The 22,317-nt window shown below is 38.0% G+C and overlaps 1 protein-coding gene across 16 annotated transcripts in view; it reads left to right on the forward strand.

Annotated features, from left to right (window-relative positions):
- Positions 1-381: 381 nt before the first annotated feature.
- PICALM (phosphatidylinositol binding clathrin assembly protein) overlaps positions 382-22,317 on the forward strand; it is a 110,718-nt gene continuing 88,782 nt past the window's right edge. For 3 of the 16 annotated variants that reach the window (XM_047690243.1, XM_047690242.1, XM_047690245.1), the window contains exon 1: positions 386-942. In XM_047690243.1, coding sequence (XP_047546199.1) covers positions 813-942 — 130 coding nt within the window. In that variant the 5' untranslated portion in view covers positions 386-812. Of the gene's footprint in view, positions 943-22,317 lie in introns of all 16 variants that reach the window. The other 13 variants (XM_047690238.1, XM_047690236.1, XM_047690244.1 and 10 more) reach the window with 10 other exon arrangements.

Here is a 22,317-nt window from a genome sequence, read left to right on the forward strand (position 1 = left end):
CACAATCTTGACCCAGCCACTGAAGTTCGGAGAGCCGGAGCCCTGACAGCCCCCTCCCCACGCCAAGCCGTGAAGGTGGCCGCACCTCCTCTTTGTCAAGCCGTTGGTTTCAACCACAGGCAACAGAAGACCCTTGGGGTGGGAGAGAGGTAAAACAGGCGCCAATCACTAGCTCGCCCCCGCGCGCGCGGGACTAGCCGCCCCTCCCCCGCCCATCTCCCCTCTGTGACCCCCGCGTCCCGCCTCGGGCGACCTGTTGGCAGGGAGCGTCACGTGACGCGGCCCGCCGCGCACTAACCCCCGGGCTGGCCTCCTGTTGCGCCCGCCGGGCGGGTTCCACCACGCAACGCGCGGGCGCCGCCCCGCTCTTCCCTCGCGGAGCGAGGGGAGGGCGGGCGTCGAAGAGGAAAGGGAAGGGAAAAGGGGCGGGAGAAGGAGACTGAGGGGCGGCGCCCGAGTCACGTGACCCGGGACAGCCCGGAAAGCTCCGAGGAGGAGCCTGGCGCCGCCATTTTCCTGCAGCTGCCTGTCCCTCTTGCCCTGCCCGGCTCCAGCTGACCAGGGAAGGGGTGGGCTGAGCTGAGGCGGGGGCAGGGGAGTGCCCGACACCGTGCCTGACCCCGCGGGTGACACGAGCCGGTTCTTTCCCGGCTGGGTGGCAGCGCGCGGCCCTGAGCCCCGCCCCAGGCCGGCAGGCGGAGAAGGAGCCGGTGGGGGTAGGGGGTGCGGTGGGGGGTGGGGGTCCTCCGGCGCTTGGGGGTCCCAGTCCCCGCCGGCTGCCGAGCGGGAGGGGTGGCGGAGGCGCCGCAGAGATGTCCGGCCAGAGCTTGACGGACCGAATCACCGCCGCTCAGCACAGTGTCACCGGCTCCGCGGTATCCAAGACAGTATGCAAGGCCACGACCCACGAGATCATGGGGCCCAAGAAAAAACACCTGGACTGTGAGTGAAGCCAACCACGGCCTCTGTCCCCGCGACCCGCGTTCTTCCCTCCTCTTTTCTTACCCCTTCAGCTGCCTCTTCCTTCCCGTCGTCTTGTCTGGCACGGCGGGTCCTGTGCTGCTCCGAGGTGTGTGCTTTTTGCTTTCATCACACCTGCCTTCACGGCTTCCGTTCCCTGTCTAAAAATCCCTGATAAGCCACTCCCCCACCCCCAGATACCTAGAAGACCCTCGCTTTCCTGCCCGGTGTGCCACGAAACCCCATCACACTCGACCAACTTGCCTCTCCACGTAGCTTTTCACCTCCCTGCCGCCTCTGTCTACTGCAGACTTCTGCTCTTTCATACGACCCCCACCCCCGTCCGGTGCTGCCTAGTCGCCCTCTCCTGAGCGTCTCTCGGTTTGCTCCCGGTCTCACCGCCCCATTGTTTCCCCATTAGCCTTCGGGTTCCGTAAACGCCCGGTTTCGTGGACCTAGATCCCTGTTTCTCCGCAGTCCTGAAGGCTGTCTCCCTTGAAGTGATTCCCACTCCTTTGCTCCACTAGTCAGTCTCTTCTGTCCGTTCCCTTCTCGGGTTTTTCTTCCAGCTTTCCTCTCCCCTTTGGGTTACATTTCTTTGCCTCTGTAGCTTCAGTTAGGTTCCTTCGTCTCATTTTGTGTCAGACACATCAGACTCATTATCCGACTCTTAGCCCAGATTACTTACTTTGGGAGAATGAAAGTAAAGGTACTCCGTTTGGTGTAGGGAACGCTTTATGGGAAGTTGGGATTTTTCATCGCCTTTGGTGGAATTTAATCATTCTATTTTCATGCTTTTTAGATAAGTTGTGAATGTCAGCCCCCCTCTCCCCCGTATTTCTTTTTCTAATGGGGTCTGGAAAAGGATTGGCTGATGGTGGTATCATTTCCTGGAACTGTTAGCCCTGGCGGTTTGAATTTAGAAGGTTGAGTATGAAGTGTAGATTATTGGGATAAAAAATGGATTAGTATCAAACCTACAAATAACCTGCATCTCTTTAAAAATGGTAAAAAGGTGGGCGCCTGGGTGGCTCAGTGGGTTAAGCCGCTGCCTTCGGCTCAGGTCATGATCTCAGGGTCCTGGGATCGAGTCCCGCATCCGGCTCGCTGCTCAGCAGGGAGCCTGCTTCCTCCTCTCTCTCTCTCTGCCTGCCTCTCTGTCTACTTGTAATCTCTGTCAAATAAATAAATAAAATCTTTAAAAAAAATAAAAATAAAAATGGTAAAAAGGTGATTGATGATGCTTGAGTTTGGACTCCTTTTTAATTTAAGCTGGTTATCTCGGGGGACCAGCTTCCCTTATCTGGTGTAATATTATTCCATTCACTAACTTACCTACAATTACCATAGCTTAACTCCTCCCAACTTTTTCCAGACCTGGAAGCCACTTGTAATATCCTCATTTTTCTTTCCTTTACCTGGAGGTACAAAGCTCAGTGGATTACTCAAGGTTTGACTCAGTGGAGTGACCTAAAACTTTTCAGGGAAAAAAAAAAAACCTAGGGAAATAGGCACAATAATAAGTTCCTTTTTAAAATGGCAGCTGGACATATTAGCCTGACTGAATTATTCTCATGAAAGTAACTTTGCTTTACTGTTTGGAGCAAGAGTGAGCAAGGCCTGAAAGGGAATTCACTGACAGTGAGTCCTGTTTTGATTTCTCTTTTGGGCTTTGGCTGTAAAGTCTGCACTTTAAAGAAAAATGTACAAAATGTGAATTCTTCCAAGATAGTTTGCTCATGAAGTGCTGTTAGAACAAGTTATTGATACAGACAAACCCATTATTCATTGTGACTGGTTCCTTCGCTGTGGAAAAGTTAAAAAAAAAAGTCATTACTGCTTGGTTCTCCTCTAATGCGCTGGTCGTGCAGGCTGCTTTTAACTCTCAGTCCTTGCCTGTTTAGAAAATGTAGAATATATTTAAATGGTGACACTTTTTTATATATGGAAAATTCTTTAAAATGAATTGTGAAACCATACGTGATTTTTTTTTTGATTATCTGATATTTGGAGTAGACCGTTTTGCTCTTTACTTCCCTTGAAGTGACTGCTTGGTTTGCTATAGCCAGTCTTACGGTTTGACCTAACACTGTTAATTCTTGTTGTTTTTTATTTTTCTTTTTTGTGATGGGGGTAGGTGAAAAAATTACTTCTTACTGTAAAAACTGTTTTCCTCTAACTCACTTCAAAGTGATAAGTTATAACAAAAATATGTATAGCTTTCAAAAGTTTTGCATTATTTCAAATGTAGCAGTACTTTTAACACTTTGCGAAGAAGGGTAGAAAATAGGTTAGAGTTAGGAGGTTGATGTTTGTGTTTTATTAGTGTTACCCTTTTTCTGTTGTAATAGCAGCTACTGCAGATGCCAAATGGGATTAGGTTTGGAGAGTAAACTCAACATTTGTAGCTCTTTTCTACCACTGCTGTAAGCTCCGACTTTAGAACTTGAATATTCTTGGTAATGTGTAATTTTTTTTCTTTAAATCCATATAACTCTTATCTAGTTCTTTAAAGTAAGGTTTTAAAATACTCTTTTCCCTATGTAGTTTTAAATGCCCTTGTAACAAGTTTTTAATAATGACATAAATTTATATTAAGTGAAGACTGGCCAATCAGTGGTTTTTCTAAACACCTTCCTACCCACACACTTTAACACGCTTCCAGAAAATTAAAAAGGCTTTCACAGACAGTTCTGTGTCTTGACGCCATGAACTTCAGGCTTTAATGTAGAGATAATTTTTTTCTCTTCTAGGAATTTTTCTTTCTAGTGAGGGCTTAGATCAGTTGCATGTTTTAATATCTTGAATGACTGTTGCCTCATCAGTTGAACTTAGTGAAAGCAATTTCATTTTTTTTTTTAAGATTTTATTTATTTATTCGACCCAGAGAGAGAGAGAGAGAGAGGGATCATAAGTAGGCAGAGAGGCAGGTCGGGGTGGGGGGGGAAGCAGGCTCCCTGCTGAGCAGAGAGCCGGATGTGGGGCTTGATCTGAGGACCCTGAGATCATGACCTGAGCTGAAGGAAGAGGCTTAACCCACTGAGCCACCCAAGTGCCTTGCAATTTCATTTTTTAAATGTTAGTGTATAACAAAAATATGCCCAGGACTGTGTTTTTCCCCCCAATGGGCCATTAGACTGTGGAGGTGGTTTCTGTGTACTTCGCAAGGTGTTTCCATATTAGGAAGTGATTATTATTATTTACGACTTAGGGCTTAGTTCATACTACATTATATACTTGTTTTAGAAAGATTTTTTGCTTTGCTTATGGGTGTCTGTAGGTAATAGTGTTAACTAGGGTCCCTAGTGTGAAGAGTTGTCCAACTTGAAACATAAATGTTAAAATGAACACGATTTGCATTTAGTTTTGGGTCTCTAATGGTCGTAATCAAGGTAGAAGAATAGCAACCCTTAAATTGGAAGGACTTCAGTTTGCCAGGCACTTATTAACTGTTACCTAATTTAATCCTCTCTTATGGCTACGGGAGAGGCAAGTCATATGCTTAGGTAGTAGTTTCTAACTCCATTTAAAGAGGCTATAGAATGCTTCAAACATCCATAATTACTCAAATATAAACAAAACATAATTTTTATTTTTTATTTATTTTTGAAGAGAGGGTTAGGGGAAGGGCAGAGGGAGAGGAAGAGAGAGAATCTTAAGCAACTTCCACAGCCAGCACATAGCCCAACACGGGGCTTGATCCCGCGACTCTGATACGATGACCAGAGCAGAAATCAAGAATCTGGATGCTTGACTGACTGAGCTACCCACGTGCCCCAAAACACAATTTTTTAAATTTATAAATTTTTTTTTTAAAGATTTTATTTATTTGACAGAGAGACCACAAGTAGGCAGAGAGGCAGGCAGAGAGAGAGAGGAAGAAGCAGGCTCCCCGCTGAGCAGAGAGCCCGATGTGGGGCTCGATCCCAGGACCCTGGGATCATGACCTGAGCTGAAGGCAGAGGCTTTAACCCACTGAGCCACCCAGGCGCCCCTAAATTTATAAATCCTTAATTTAAAAACCATTATTATCTGACTTCATAACCTTTAGTCTTATTTTGTTTTTTTGATAGGAATACTTAATTTTTTTACATATTTGTTTAATTTCCTGTCCTTGGGCATTTACATTCTAACATGTTGCACTGAAATACAGTATTTATGTTAATGGTAATAATGGCTTCACTTTTATTTATCTGTATTTTTTCCCACTTAATTTCCAGGGACGCTTCATTCCATCCATCATGTGCTTTATATCTTGGGAACAAATCAAGATCTTGTTCTTATTAAGAAGCATCCATTATTAGTGTATCTCTGTAGTAGATATAATGTGGGATATTTGTGTTGTGTGCTGGATCTATACCCTGCTTAAATTTAATTGTGGAAACAATTCTTTTGAAAGTTAAGAATTTGTGAATATATTGAATATGTAGAAGGTGGAATTTGTATTTGGGTTAGTGGTTTGTATAACCATTGAAAATGTATGTAAAATATCAAAAAGTACCTGAATTAATTACCTTTTTAATCAAATGTATTGATGTATGACTTCCATCGGGTGCTTAGTTGGCATATTGTTGAGAAGGTATCTGGTAACTGGCATCTGATTTGCAAGAAGGTGCATGTGAGGAAGGGATTAAGTGGGAAATCTGCCCCAAGATGTGTCATGTTTAGAAATAAAGTAACTGAGGCTTTCCAAATAGATCCTGTTTTAAGGAAGCAGTTGTTTCGTGGTTAACATGTGGACTTATTATTCTTTTTTCTCATAAGAATTAACCATATGATTTATATTTTCCCTTTTCATTATTTAACCGATTCTGTCCCTTACTATTTAGTCTTTAATAGTTCTGAAATACAGAAAATGGTAATGGAGTCAAATAGGTCAAATACCTGAGGTATGTAGCAGAACTACACAAATGTAATTTTTTTCCTCCTTGGTACATTCAGTTATGTTTCTGAATTGTATGTACTTTAAAAGAGAAACTCAGAAGAGAACTTGATATATAACCAGTTTGGTAGCTGCATTATTCGTAATTAGCAAATTAATTCTAAAATATCTGCAAAAAATACTTAGCTTCACTAGTGGATTTGTTATTTTTAAAAATATTAGATTCCAGTCATCTATTTTATAATCCTTATAGGAAGGCTTTTCATGTTTAGTGTATATGTATCTGAATAATTTTTAAAGGTGTTTTAAAATTTAGAGTGGCAGATGAGGAGTAACCCTTCATAAGAGGTAACTAGGCTTCCCTCTCGCCCCCCATTTGATTTGTGAAACACTCCTATGAAATATTTAATCAAATGTTTTAAAAGTACATTAATAGTTAAAAAGTAATCTTTTCTAATTAATTGCCAGAATTGCATTATTTTAAATAAAATTATTTCTTTTGACCCTGATTATCATTTAGAATATTTGATGTAAACGTTTACCATAATGCATAGAAAGAGCTTCTCTTCTGTTTCTTTTATTTCCAAAATGCTTAGTTTCAAGATTTCCCCTTTCAAATCAAAGATGTAAGAAAAATAAACTTAAAGTCTTCTTGGCAAGAGGTTAGAGCCCTACAAGAAGAAATAGGGTTAGGTTTTCAAAGTACAGCCTTAGTATTTGCTCTTCCTGTTCTTTTGGTGGCTGAAGTGGCATTTCCGTTACTTTGTGTTCTGTCTCCATGTGTTCCCCGTTAAACTGTTTTATACATTTCTCTAGAGAATTGAAATTTTTGGATTTGACCTTTTAGATCTTATATGTTCATTGTGTATATGGTTCTTTTAATGGAGAAACATTTCTGGGTAGTCAGATTTTACGAATGATAATTCTTTAGAAGGGAATTCTGATGAACTTGAATTTTTGTATTAACATGTTTAGAGTTGTAATTTGCCAGATTATGGGAAGACAGTATTAAGGATTTTTCAAGTTATACTAGAACGTAGTGGCAGTACAAAATCCTCGTATTTATGCATTGATTGATTTTATATTTATTTAACTAATATTTATTTGTGTTTATTTTGTGTTGGGCACTCACTGTACTAAATAAATACTTTTATTAACTTTATTCCTTTCAACAACTTTCTGAGCAAGGTTTTTATTATTATCACTGTTTTACTGAAGAAGCAGCTGAGGTGCTGAGAAGTTCAGTAATTTGTTCAAGGTCATAATCAGAAGGAGGAGAACTAGGATTTGAGTTCAGGTGGTCTAGCATCAGGTTTGTGTTTTCATCTCAGTGTGATGTTTTAGTAATGCTTTTCTGTTCCAGAGAATGAATAAACCATGTTCATTTATTCATGGCAGTAGTTCTTGAAATGAGGTCCTGGCACTTATGGGAGTTCCAAAGACCCTTTCAGCTTGTTTTTTATTTTTATTAAAAGATTTATTTATTTATTTGACAGAGATTACAAGTAGGCAGAGAGGCAGGCAGAGAGAGAGGAAGGGAAGCAGGTTCCCCAGTGAGCAGGGAGCCCAATGAGGGGCTTGATCCCAGGACCCTGAGAGCATGACCTGAGCTGAAGGCAGAGGCTTTAACCCACTGAGCCACCCAGACGCCCCCCTTTCAGCTTATTTGTGTATATGAATATATGTGTATTCATATATTAAGACATTATTTGCCTTTTTTCATTTTTGGTTCTTTCATGGGTATACAGTGGAGTTTTCTAGGGCCTGATATTGCAACAAGATTAAATGTAGTAGCAGATATGATAATCCAACAGTTTTCAATTAAGCCAGATAGTAAAAAGTTTTGCAAAAAGGTAAAACCGTACCGCTGTTCTAAATTTTAGTTTTGAAAAATATAGTTACTTTTCATGAAAATTGTTAACATGGGTGGGGAGGAATAGGTTGGCTGGATTACGGACATTGGGGAGGGTATGTACTATGGTGAGTGCTGTGAATTGTGTTGAAAGCCTGGTGATTCACAGACCTGTACCCCTGAAACAAATAATATATGTTAATAAAAAAATAAAATATAAAAAAAATTGTTAACATGGAATGGGATTATTTTAAAAAGGATTAAGAGATGACTTTTCAGTTTTCAGTTTTAATCCCGAACACAGTAAATACCGATAGAGAAAATCCACATAAACAAAATCTTACCTGGGTCCTCAATTTTTAAGATTGGAAAGGTTCTGAGACTAGTAAATGTAACCCTAAGGAAGAGTGTATGTTAGGAAAAAAGGATACTCAGAGCAGAAGTAGATTTAAGAGGTCCTTTAAACTCTGAGTTATTTGGCAGGTAATAGTGACCCATCCTTAGGAGGACTTTGAGCAAAAGATGGGGCATTAATCCTTTATGTCACACTGTTAAGTAGATTGGGAGGAAAGTGCAGTGTGACTTGGAAAGGAGACTGCTGGGGGCAAAAAGAGTCTACTAATTCTTTTCCTAAAAGGTCTTAATAAAGTCCATCATTAATTGGGACTCCTGATCCATTTTTCCTCACCTTTTAAATTTTTTTTTTATTTTTTAGAAACATCTAAGCTATTCCTTTTCAGCTGTGCACTTTAGTTACCAATTGTGCTAAAGTAAGTTCTTGACCCCCCAGACTATTAGCCTTTGCATATACCATTCTTTGGACACAAAATAGTTTCTTCTGTGTCAAAATAGATACATACCTCTCTCCTTTTAAACGTTTTAAAAACTAACTTGTGTTCCTTAACACTCATAGTTAAAGTAGCCTCTTTTTCTAAAGACATTATTGAATAATTCCCCCTGGTCCTGTCATTCCAACCTTTTATCACCATTTAAAGTTTATAATTTTGTTTAAATTGGCTCCATAGCTCAGGGTTTAGAGCACTGGTCTTGTATAATTTTGTTTAAACTATAGTTGGTATCATGCTTTTGTATATGTTTTGGGTTCATCTGTGTTTTCTCTGTAGAATAGGAACTGTACTTTTCTGTACTGTTCTGTATCTCTTCTTGAAGTACTTAAATCAGTGACCCTGTGGGTGCTAAGTAAATATTGGATGATTACACATAATCTCTCTTTACAGGTCAGACTATTCCATGAACAACTTTGAGACACAGTATAGAGATCTGTTGGTATAAATATTCAATACTATTTTTATGGTGATTTTCTTAGTTGCAGTGAATGGTAATTACCTGATTTCAAAATTAAAAGTTGGTAGCACTGATTAAAAATATAAAAGATTGCTGTGTTTCATGGAACCCAGGAGGCGTTAAGAGGGTTAGTTTTGTTGAAATAGTAGATGATATCAAAATATTGTCTCAGAAAAAAAAATGGGGGTTGCAGTAAAACTGTATTGAGACATGTTTTTCAGAATCTGTCTTGAAAGTAGAAATTTAAGAATTAAGCAGGGGACCAGCAATAGATTTGAAATGTTTATCAGAGTTTCTTCCTCATACAACTCCAGGAGGTATTGTATTGTAGTCTGTGTGCAGGGGGTCTCCAGAGTACTAACTGTATGGCAAACTCATTTTAGATGTCAGGAAGGATAAAGTACACTTAATAATGTCAAAATGCAAAAGGAAAGTAATGATTGTTTTAGAATGAATCTTTATGAGATACGAGGCAAGCGTTGGAGAGGAGTAGTGATGGTATGATAGTAGGACCACCATCTCAGCTATAAGTTGATTCTAGGGGCAAGTGGGGATTGCTGAAAGTTTTCTCTGAACACTTGGAATTCTGGCAGTAATTTCCAAAGTGGTGCTGATATTTGTAGTCATAAACTTACTACTCGAAAGCATCCACGGGGCTCTGATTTTAATCAAGGGACACTTCTTCCAAGTGGTGGTTGAAGCAGCTAGCATTACTTACCAAATTTCTTCTCTCACTAAAGATTGTAAGCATACTGTACAAGTGACTTCATATTTATACTTAATGTATGTGTTTCTAGTGGTTAGAGATCTCTTCATAAGACTCTAAGGTCTGAACAAGGGTTGTGGTATATGTATGTAATGTTAAAAATTTTATGTGTTGTAATAATCATTTATCTTGTGGATGCCTAAGAAATATGAATGCACTGTATTTTAAATACATCTAATATGTGAAAATCTTATTGTAATTCAAGTATATGCCAAAAACTAAGCAGCAGGATGGTATTTACATCGTTCACACAGGGCTGGCAGACCCCCTTTAAAAAAACACAGAGAGATTTTATTTATTTATTTATTTATTTATTTTAGAGCGCAGGCACTTATGGGCATGCATGTGGACAGGGGGAGGAGCAGAGTGAGAGGGAGGGGTAAGAATCTCAAACAGATTCCAGGCATCCCACAACCCTGAGATCATGACCTGAGCCGGAACCAAGAGTCAGATGCCTGACTGACTGAGCCACCCAGGTGCCCCAGCAGACCTTTTTGATGTACTTGAAACAGTTTGCAGAAATATGATTCATGCAGGATACTGAAAAATTTGAAATATTGTTTAATCCAAATCTAATGTAAGAAAGGGGGTTATAAGACAAAGTAATTTTTTTTTGCAATTTTTACAGTGAGAGGTATTCATACAACATAAAACTCACCATTTTGAAGTATATAGTTAAGTGGTTTTTAGTATATTCAGTGTTGTATGCAACCGTCACCACTAATTCCAGAACATTTTCCATTGCCCTCAAGAGAAATCACATGTCTGTTAGCAATCACTTCCATTTTTTTCCCCCTACCCTCATCTTTGGCAACCATTCATCTACCTTCTGTCTATGGATTTTCCTCTTTTGGGCATTTCATGTTAATGGAATCATGCACATGTGGCCTTTTATGACTGACATCTTTCCCTTAGCTTTCAAGGTTTTCAAGGTTTATTTATGTTGTAGCATATAACAGTACTTCATTTTTTTCCGTAACCTAGTAATATTCCCTTGTGTGGATATGTCACATTCTGTTTATCCATTCATCCATTGATGGACATTGGGGTTGGTTACCTTTTGAAACCCATTAAGAATAATACTGCTATGAACATTCCTGTACAAGTGTTGGTGTGAACATGTGTTTTTAGTTCTCTTGGGTGTATACCTAGGAGAAGAATTGCTAGGTCATACAGTTAATTATATTAAACTTTTTGAGAACTGACTGGACTTTTTTCCATAGCCACTGTACCATTTTACATTCCTAGCAGCAATGTATGAAACTTCCTTCCTTTCTTTCTTTCTTTCTTTTTTTTTTTTACATTTTGCCAATACTTAACTATTTTCAGGTTTTTAAAAACTAAAAAAAATTATATTGTACCCATTCTATAAATCAGTGTTAAGTGATACGTGATTTTGGTTTGCATTTCTCTAAGGACTAATGATGCTGAGCATCTTTTTATCTGCTTATTGACCTTGGTATGTCTTTGAAAAAAATGTTCAGATCTGTTGCTCATTTTTTTTTTAAAGATTTTATTTATTTATTTGACAGAGATCACAAGCAGGCAGAGAGGCAGGCAGAGAGAGAGGAGGAAGCAGGCTCCCCACAGAGCAGAGAGCCCAACGTGGGGCTCGATCCCAGGATCCTGGGATCATGACCCGAGCTGAAGGCACAGGCTTTAACCCACTGAGCCACTCAGGCGACCCTCCTTTGCTCATTTTTAAATTTGATTCTTCATATATTTGAATACTAGAGGAGTTCTTTACATTTTCCAATGCTTGATCTTCATATGATTTGGAAAGTCTTTTTTCCCATCCTGTGGTTTGCTTTTCCACCGTTTTTGTTATTGCCCTTTGATGTACAAACATTTTTAATTTTGAAGTTGCAACTTTTTTTCCCTTGATTGTGTTTTTGGTATAATAGCTAAGAAACCTGGCTAATCTAAAATTATTCAGATTTATACCTAAACTACCCTGACAGAGCTTTATGGTTTTTAGCTCTTATGTTTAGGTTTGAATAAATGTGAGTTAATTTTTATGTATAGTGTGAGAAGGCAGGGAAAATTAATTAAGGGAAATTAAGGATATTTTTTCCCTTCTTTTGAAAGATTTTTTAAGATTCTCAATATAGTCTTTTAAATATGTGGAGAGAGAATACTTATTTGCATATCAGTAAGCAGTTATTTTTGTCTGCACAAAATAGTGTGTATGTTTCCATAGTCTCTTGTACTTGCCTGTAAACACTATGTTGTTGTCATTTATAGCTTCTATATTTACAATTCTTTTCTTAAAGAGCCCTTGAGTGTTGTCTTTACTGTGCTACAAACAGCATATAGCATGTATGCAGTAAAAATATGCTGAATGAATAAAGGGGGAATGAGGGACGCCTGTGTGGCTCAGTTGGTTAAGGGTCTGTCTTCAGCTTAGGTCATGATCCCAGAGTCCTGGGATTGAGTTCCTCATCGGGCTCCTTGCTCAGCAGGAAGATTGCTTCTCCCTCTGCCTGCTGCTCCCCCTGCTTGTGCGCTTTCTTACTCTCTCTCTGACAAATAATAAAAAAAAACTTAAAGGGGGAGTTAAATTTTCATTGGGGAGGGTTCTAACATGTTTTTAAACAGGCATTAGGGTTTTTTAAATAAAGGAAGAGGATGATTACTGTAGAAGTAATAGTCTTTGCTATGAGTAGTGGTTCTTTAAACTTCTGTTTCCATGATGAAGTAAATTCTTTATTGGTTGAAGATGTGAGGAGTTATGGAAGTTGGGAAATAAACTTTTAGAGTTAGATTATGTAAAATTAAAGCAGTTTAACACAGTAAAATATTACTCATTGCAGTACCTACCTATAATTGGTATATTTAACTTCAAATAGATGAGTTCAAATTAGTCAAATCTTGGGTTTTCTTCTTTCCTTTTCTTTCCATTATTTTTATAATTATTATTTGCTTATGTGTGATTATTAAAAGTGAATTCCAAGGCAGTCCTTGATTTTAAACTTAGTGTTATCTGTGATAGTCCACATCTCATAGCAGAATGCCATAAGGCCTTGTTTGCTAAGCATTGTGTGCTTTGTTATTAAACATTGGCAAAACATTTAAAGTGCAAATAAAGATCCCAGAAGTGAAGTATATGACTTTAATAAGCTATGTTGAATGAGCCAAGCAATGACCTTAATTGGTTTTTTCCTACTACCCACTTAAGCTATGCCCTTTCTTTCCTGGTTTTAGAACTCTGTGGTGAACTGTCTGTGAAAATCCAAATTAATTTGCTTCTGAAAAATGAAATATAGGTAAATCTTACTTCGTTTGTAAACCTAATGACCTAAGAGCTAATTATTTTGCATGACTTTTTTTTTTCTCGGGGAGGAAATGTATTTTTGAATTTTGTTTGATTAAAATTCTCTAGGAAACTATGAAAATCTTTTGCTTGCTCTATGAGTAAGAAAATGAAGCAAAATTTTGTTTGGTGCAAAAGGTGGAGTTCTGTTTAATACTGAGCAGTACCAACAAAAACACTGGTCAGAAGCAGTTAGTGGGGTGCTGAGAGAAAGTCATCAAAATCTAGCAAAGAATGTAAAGTTGAATGACACAAAGAGCATGTGATCCAATAGTGAAAATGTGTAAACAAATAATTTTAATATGTCAAGATAAATATATAATGCTTTTTATATAATATTTCAAAGCAGGGGCTGGAGTAAGTAATTTTGAAGGTTAATCAAGCTTGATAAGAGGAGCTGACAGGGATTTTAAGGATGAATAGTTGTTTGCCAGATGGACAAAGGAGTTTCTTCTCAGTAGGTTGGCACATGCAGTGATGTAGAGGCAAGAAAGAGCATTATGATGTGTTTGGGGAAAACTTTCAGTAGTAATGTGTGGTGGAATGCAGAATGTTAAAGAGGGAAATGAGGCTGGAGAGGGAGCCATTAAAGGTCTTATAGGGGCAGGAGTTACCTTGATACCTCCTTCCCAAATCCTCATTTTAGAGTCCCCTTTCCTCCTCCTCCTTAATAAGCTGCTTTCCTAGCTTTAGATGCCAATGCTGTGGAATTGGGGAAGTGTTCTTTCCTTTTCCTAGGTAATTTGTGGTGGTAGGGTTATTGAAAGGGATAGAAAGAAAGAAATGCAGTCTTGTTGACCATTTGTGCAAGGGTTTTTTTTTTTTTTTAAAGATTTTATTTATTTATTTGACAGATTACAAGTAGGCAGAGAGGCAGGCAGAGAGAGAGGAGGAAGCAGGCTCACTGCTGAGCAGAGAGCCCGATGCGGGACTCGATCCCAGGACCCTGAGATAATGACCTGAGCCAAAGGCAGAGGTTTAACTCACTGAGCTACCCAGGCACCCCTGTGCAAGGGTTTAGATAAGCTTATGATGTGAAATTGGACTTCTGAATATTGTTATACATAGTGGTTTGGGTTGCTAAATAAAATCCACTACACTGATCTCATGGCTTTTGTGGCTTTGTCTGGAATTGAGTTTTTTTGAATTCCAAATTTATGAATGAACTTAAACAGAAAATGTGATGATGGTCATTATGGATATAAAAGTTTTGATAAATCAGTTAAAAGTCAGTAAGATTCTTGGGGGCATGTTTGATTTATGTGATTTAACTGTTGATATCTATTATCTGCAAATGATACATTAATTATTAGTCATTCATAGATTTTTAAAAAAGATTTATTTATTTGAGAGAGAGAGAGAGAACACAGGAGAGGGAAAGCGAGAAGCAGACTCTATGCTGAGCAGGGAGTTTGATGTGGGTGGAGAGTCCAGGAATCTGGCATCATGACCTGAGCCAAAGGCAGACGCTTAACCAGCTGAGCCACTCAGGCAGCCCAGTCATTCATTGATTTCTTTTTTTTTTTTTTTAAGCTGGATCTCTACCAAATAAGAGTTTATTAATCTTGTGGAAACTAATGAACTCATTAGCAATTGCATATTGAGTGTTTACTGTGTATCTGAGTTGCTGTGTTGAGATGTTTGAGAAATCCAAAAATGACATTTCTGATCATGTCCTCAGTCTAGTAGAGAATAGGACATATACAGATAGTTGTATTATCAGGCAGTGTGAGATAAAGTTCTTATCAAATGACATTGAAAGATACTGCTTTTGATGAGGGGGAGAACTGGACCTTAAATGATAGGTAGTCAGGAGCAGTAGGCATTTGAAATGGAGGAAACAGCATGAGCAAACATTTGCAGGTAGGAGGGTTGGAAGTGTGTTTGGGAATGAAGGAGTCTGTTTAATCATAGAGTGTGAATGGGGTCCTTTGGGGCTTCAGGAGGGATAGGTTTGGGAGTAAGGAGAATTACAGTGGGAACAAGAAGCTGGATTGTGGATAGAGTATGGATTTCAATCATAAACTTTAGATAGTATCTCACCTTCATGTAGCTTTAGACACTGTGGCTAAAGTTGGACCATAGAGCTGATTATCAAAATTATACTGTATGTTCTTTCTCTAGTGTTAAATTATGGAAAACAAGGAGTCTTGCTGATCTTGAAACTGAAAATGAGATTTTGATGCTTCATGCTTTTTATATTAGCTTGATTATTATAGACTGCATTAATAGTGGCAATATCTGAGGTTCTTGGGATTTCTGAGTACAAAGATTGTGCAGGAATTATTGAAAAAGTCTTCCAAACAAATGATAAATATACCTAATTTTGATCTGGACATAGAGATTTTATGAAAGTTTAAGGAGACTTCAAGCTTAGGTGTTATACAAAATCTAATCAAATCAGTTTAATTAGGACATAATCTGCATTATGGGGATAATAGCTAATAAGATTTAAAGAATCCTTTCTGTCTTGAACCATAACAATCCTTACAAAACCTATTGAACATATAGTTTATTAACTGTGTTGTACATACACATAAATTGAGACACTGCTAGTTAAATGATATAGAGACTAAATTTAACACTAAAATGCAATGAAGAACCTTAAGTGGAAGTCAGGCAGTTTGAAGAACCTTTTACCTCACAGAGGACTTTTAGGGAACAGGATATTGTTGGGAGAAAGTCTTTCTTTCAGAAGTATAATTTCATAAATATGTAAAATTACATTTGCAAACAACAACTTCCTGTACTTCTTAGAGTAAATTATTAATATGCTTCAAGGGGAATAATCGCTGAACTGATACATGGGAAGCTGCCACAGCTCCATTTGACCTAAGAATTAGTCCCTTACTCACTTAAATTGCTTATTTTCTAAATTGCCTCGGACCAAAACAGCCTGCTTTGCTGTTCTGTGGTGTTACATGTTTGTGTCCTTCTAGCTTTTGGGTTCTTGGCTTAGTACTTCGGAAACTAAGATTATGGATGGTTTCTGTTTGAGTTTTTGCTTCATTTTCCATTGGAGTGTCCCACCTACCACTCTGTCATTATTTCTTTTTAAGATGGTATTTATTTATTTGACAGAGAGAGAGATCACAAGCAGGCAGAGAGAGAGGGAAGCAGGCTCCCTGCTGAGAAGAGAGCCCTATGTGGGGCTTGACCCTGAGCTGAAGGCAGAGGCTCAACCCACTGAGTCACCCAGGCGCCCCTCCACTGTATCATTACTGAAAAACAATTTGAACTTGCATATCTTACTGTCATTAGGAGGAAGGGGCTGCATTGTTGAATGTGGCTTTGTTTTAGGAGGAAATTGCCAACAAAAATGTGTCAGGATTGTAAATTGATACCTGAAGAAGGGTGAAGATGGTAGTCACTTTTGATGTAGATTGAATGATACACACTGGCTAATGTCTCGATAGCTGTTGGTCATAATGGAAGGTCAGTTGTGCGTATCTGATGGAGCATCACTAACACTTTATGCTCAGATGTATGGTAACATCATCTTAAAATTTTTTCGTTAAGTGATGAATGTGTGAATTACTTCTCAAACCTTATTTTTATCCCTTGACTTCTTAGAAAGTTATCCACAGAAATCTTAGCATTAATTGTTTCAAAGATTCTTAATTTATTTGCTTGTTGGAAGGACTTTGTTTCTGAAGTATATGTATAGCGTATATATACTGAACTAGAACTCTAGAATAGGCAAAGTTTGCTTCAGTTCTTATTAGCTGCTTACTCATGTTTGGTCTCAGTGTTTTTACTCACAGTACTTGTACATGTAGCTAGTTTTCAGTTGACTTTAAATACTTGTCAAATACAGTGTGAACTTCTTCTTTGGCCATCTTTTTACCTTTGTGGCTTGAAATTAAATAAGATACTTAATGTTGTAGTTTAGAATAATCTTTAGTTGCATTCAATTTGTAATTATATGTAGGAAACTTGTTTTAATAGTTGCTTGTACCTTTTCTAACTGGTGAGTTTGTCTGCAGATAGCATCTTTGGTAGGAGAAGGGTGGGATTTTGGAAAGGTGTAGCATTTATCTTAGGTGAGTAGCAAACAAAACAGATTTCACTAATTTTGGTTATTAGCTTTATTTCAGGTGATCTGTCATGGGGGGATTTGGTCTAGTTTTGATTTTATGAGGCTAGTGTGAATACTTGTTGGTAAATACAAAATTGAGTCTGTTGCTCTGCAGTTAAGTTGTATTCAAAAATCGCATATTCAGGAGTGTTTTAGGATAGTTGACATTTGATCTTTTCATATGAAACAGGAAGAGAGACCTAGTTTGTTTTTTATATGATCACTTTTTCAAATCTGGAAGAGGTGACCATATTATCCTTGTGCCCATTTATACTTTTAGAAGTAAAACTAGCTGTTTAACGAATGAGAAATTAAGGTTTAGTGGCAGTATTTCTTCCTTTAGTTTTCTTTTCTCAGCATTAGCTTTTGTAACTTGTTTTGACAGACTATTTTGTATTTGTAACTTGTTTTGACAGACTATTTTGTATTACTTACCAGGTTTGGAATTTGTGTTAGGTATTAATTCAGTATAAACTTTTAGACTTGGTACAGTATAAACATTCATTTATTTTTGTTCTTCATATTCTTGCAAAGTATGTTTTGATTTGGTGACTTAGAGTGGACCAAGGCATTATTTTCAAATTTTTCACACATCCCAGAAACATCCCACAACACACCTGAGTGACAATAAAAAACGATCACAGTTTCTGAATTAAGAATTAGTTATAGAGTTGCAACTGACAGCTAAGTTAGAGAGCTATTCATAGAGCTACTCAGGAGGCTGAGACATTCCCTGACTAACTGTTGAAAGTGCTGTGCAGGGTAAAAACCATTTCTTATTAGGAGATGGAAAACTTTTAAGCTGCTTCTTAACTTTGGGCTTGGAGACTTAACCTAGGAGTGCTTTTTTCTTTGAGATTCTTCATCACAGTTGTGTTTTCCTAACTTGGTGACCAACCTGTAGGTTTCGAGGACCATCCCCTTTTTTTAAGTATTGGAAATGATTACATCTCTGGGTCAGATGACTGAAATGCTCTATGTGTTCCTCTCATGGTAAATCAGGTTAGCCCTCCTCACCTGAAATCTGGTGAATCGACTTGGTTTTGTAACATTATTGGCTTTTTAAAGCTTGTGCATAAATTAAAGCTTACAATTTCTGAGGCACTTGGAGATGAAAATGTCCAAAGCCCTTGAAACCTGTTCCTTGTGAACTTGGTTTGAGTGATGTGATGCCTTCCTTGTACCTTGTCAACTTCAGTTGATTGTAGCCAGAATGAAGATGATGCTAATGAGGAGAAAATACTATGCCAAACAAGAAGGGGTTACAATCTGTACTGGGAGTTAGATTTGTGAGAGATAAGAAGAGAGATGTATGAATTTTAGAATAGAGAAGGTGATGACAAGACTCAAACTACTTGGAATGAAGAGAGAGAATTGAGAGAAAATATTTGTGTATCTTTATCCCTTTGGTGGAAAGATGACTGTTGTAAAGAATCTAATTTTGGCACAGCCACTGTATTGTGTTACATTAGATAGGCAAGTATTTAAATCTTTACAAGGGAGGTAACAGAACATCCCTTGCCTTGTCTGTCACAAGGCTATTGTAATAATCAGAAAACTAAGGATATGAAAGAACTTTGTAAAGTATAAAGAGATCTGCATGTATAAAGATTTTGCCACATATGCATGTAACCATGGTTATACTTCCCAGTTGAAGAAACCGAGTTTCATAAACTTTTGAAGGAAGGTTGTACAGAAGTTACTGAATTTGGGATGGTTTCATAATACTGTATTGTATTGGAAAAGTGTTGAGGGAGAACTCATCAATAAAATAAGATACCAAGTAAAACTAACAAGATCAAATATTTCTAATACTGTTTTAAAGTTTTTAAAATATTCTAAGTATGTTCCTGTATTATTTTGATAATTATTCCTATTTTTAAAAAGGATGAGTGGCTAATTCACATGCCTTGAAGTTATAATCATAAATAGTGAATCTGAAATTTGATTCTAGATCCTTTGCTCATTCTGATGTCACTTGATCCTGTTATCATATAGTCTTAGCACATGAAAATGGACATGGATGGCACCATTCGAAGAAATGGGAGAGCCTAGAGCAGAACTTTAGTGATAGTGAGATTAGTATCTTCATCAGAACTCTTTGAAGCAGAGATTGGAGATGAGTAGTACTTAGGATAGACTAATGAATATAAGTCAGAAAAGAGCTCTTACAGGGAGAAATGGACTTTAAAAAATAGAAAAAAACAAAAATAGAAACCCCCTTTCCCCATCTGTCAATCTTACTCATTCTGGAAGGTATTCAATATAGCAGTGCAACAAAAGGTCTAGTTAGTGGTCTCCAGTATTTGTCAAGTTTAGGGAGAATTCGTACTTAAAATATAGTAGTTTTCAAAGTAGTAGCTTTTTAGGTGGATGGAAGGCCTCTTGGGGAGATTCTGTCATCATAGCAAAAGGAAAATTGGTGAAAGATTGATACTCTAGAAAAGGGAGAAAGGTAGTTGAATTTTTCTTTGCTACTTTACTAGACCACTTAAGATTTATATTGCCTTCTCATAACAAACCAAGGGGAAGATACAGTATCTCAGAAATTTAAGGGACTTTTTAGATACCCATCTACATTTAGAACGTGTAGATTTTAAAAATACATGTGATATTATCTTTCTACCTAGAAATAGATAACTGCTTGCATGAAAGCATCAATTAAGACTTTTCTCAGCTTTTTATTATTAGTATTGTTATCATTGGTACATAGAAGCAGAAGAACTAAATAAAAACCCATTGTAAGCATTATGTACAATATACGTTAAGTGTTAAATTGGTTGTTTCTATATTCCCTAGCAGTAGAGGTCTGTTTGTCAGAATACCTTGTATTCTTAACTTACATTTTTAAGTAATACCTTGTATTCTTAACTTAATTTTATACCTGTATTTAGGGAGAATAAATCCATAATTTACCATGCAGAATACGTTGTGATGTCAGGGTTTAATAGAAGAGATAATCCTCAAAATATTAAGTTTTAAATTTTTGCTGTAGTATAATTAGGTTGATGACTTTAAACATAGATTTAATCAAATAATAACTTTATTTTGGAATTTAAATAAAACTTACCAAATTTCCTATAGTCATACATAGTTCTGAGAAAGTTTTTTTTAGATTAGCAAACCGTTCATGGCAAAAGCTTAGATTAAACATTCAAACTAGTGGGAGTTTTTTTTTTTTCCTTTAATTAACATTATTGAGGCATAATTTACATGAATTTTTTTTTAAAGAGAATACAACTGAATTTTTTTTTTTAAGATTTTATTTATTTATTTGTCAGAGAAAGAGAGTGCGCCCACAAGCAGGGGGAGCAGCAGGCAGAGGAGGAGAGAGAAGCAGGCTCTCTGTGGAGCAAGGAGCCTGACATGGTACTCTGTCCCAGGACCCTGAGGTCATGACCTGAGCTGAAGGCAGAGGCTTAACCCACTGAGCCACCCAGGCACCCCTTAAACGCTTACATTTAAAACTTTTTAGGAAAAATGCTTTTTCTTATGGTGATTTATTAATAATTATATTTTCCACTTACAGAGCATTATTTAAAAACTTAAAGCCGTATAGGTAGCTTATTATTTTGTGCTTATCTGTTTCTGGCTGTATCTGTCATTACTGTTCACAGCAGTTTGAAAAAAAGTTTTTAGAAATGGCCTTCATATGTTAAGGGTTTAGAGGGGTCTTTTGATGCCTACTTGCCAGAAGTGTGGGACTTGGTGAAGTATTACTAGTAAATGGCTGGTGTAATTTTGATTCAGGGTCGCTTTTTTAAAAAAAAGATATTTTTAAAATTTGTTTGACAGAGAAAGAAAGAGTCCCAGTAGGCAGAGAGGCAGGCAGAGAGAGAGGGAAGCAGGCCCACTGCTGAGCAGAGAGCCCGATGCGGGGCTCGATCCCAGGACCCTGAGATCATGACCCAAGTGGAAGGCAGAGGCTTAACCCACTGAGCCACCCATGCGACTTAGGGTTGCTTTTGTTTTAATTGTGAAGTATATGAATAAATAAATGAGATTCCCAGTCCCTACTTATTATCCACATAAAACTAGAAGCTTCGTAGAATCAACAAGAGAAGATTCTGTTCAGTAAGACTTTGGTTTGGCAAGGATGAAGCAGACATCCTTCATCCTTCAGATGTAGAGTTAATAGGATACCTCCGTTACTTTCCCCACTCTCTGGAAAATGGTAGTTGATCATGGCAGTCAGTTCTGTAGGCCTCCAGACCACTTGTGATGCACTACCATTTTTACTGTAATTTTTAAGTCTCCTTATCTAAAGACTCCTCTGATAATCATGTATAATTAGCAACCCCCCCCCCAAACTTGTCCCTTCCTACTTAAGTGCTAAGAAATCCTTAGTACTTATCACCATCTGACATACATTTGGTCATTTGTTTACTGATTGTTTCTCCACAACTAGTATCTAAGCTAGTATCTAAGCAGCAGCGTTGTCTGCACTTGCCTTTTTCTAAGTCCTAAGACTATTTGGCATATTACAGTATATGATGAATATTGTAGAATGCACAGAATTTCTACTTGTTCATACTAAGGTTCGCAACACTGTAGGAAGATGGATCACAAAGATTCTGTTGCTCTAATTGCATCTGGGACATGAACTTGTGTTTTCTGGATGAGGTAGACTGTGGCAGAGAGTCTAACTACAATTTATTATTCACTCTGACTAGGCAGAATTTAAACTGTTGAGAAAAGCCGTGAAAATCCTTTGGGTTCCTCCTTACTTAACTTAAATTTTATGCCTGGACTGGACTGTACAGTATAACTTAGCTATGAGAAGGACTTTTTGCCTGTAATTTTCCCTCCACACCCACTGATCTTTTGAGTGGAGAAATGGGCTTTTGTTTCACCTATAAATCTATAAATATTTATAGCATCATGTCACACATTGTGGAAGATAGGAGAAAACAAAAGATACCTGAATTTATTTGAACAGATCTTGATTACTTAAAACAGAAAAGGAAGGGGTGCCTGGGTGGCTCAGTGGGTTAAAGCCTCTGCCTTCTGCTTGGGTCGTGGTCCGGGGGTCCTGAGATTGAGCCCTGCGTCGGGCTCTCTGCTCTGCAGGCAGCCTGCTTCCTCCTCTCTCTCTGCCTGCCTCTCTGCCTACTTGTGATCTCTGTCTGTCAAATAAATATAATCTTAAAAAACAACAACA

Source organism: Lutra lutra, chromosome 10, assembly GCF_902655055.1.
Source record: "Lutra lutra chromosome 10, mLutLut1.2, whole genome shotgun sequence".
In the NCBI taxonomy this organism is placed as follows: domain Eukaryota; kingdom Metazoa; phylum Chordata; class Mammalia; order Carnivora; family Mustelidae; genus Lutra; species Lutra lutra.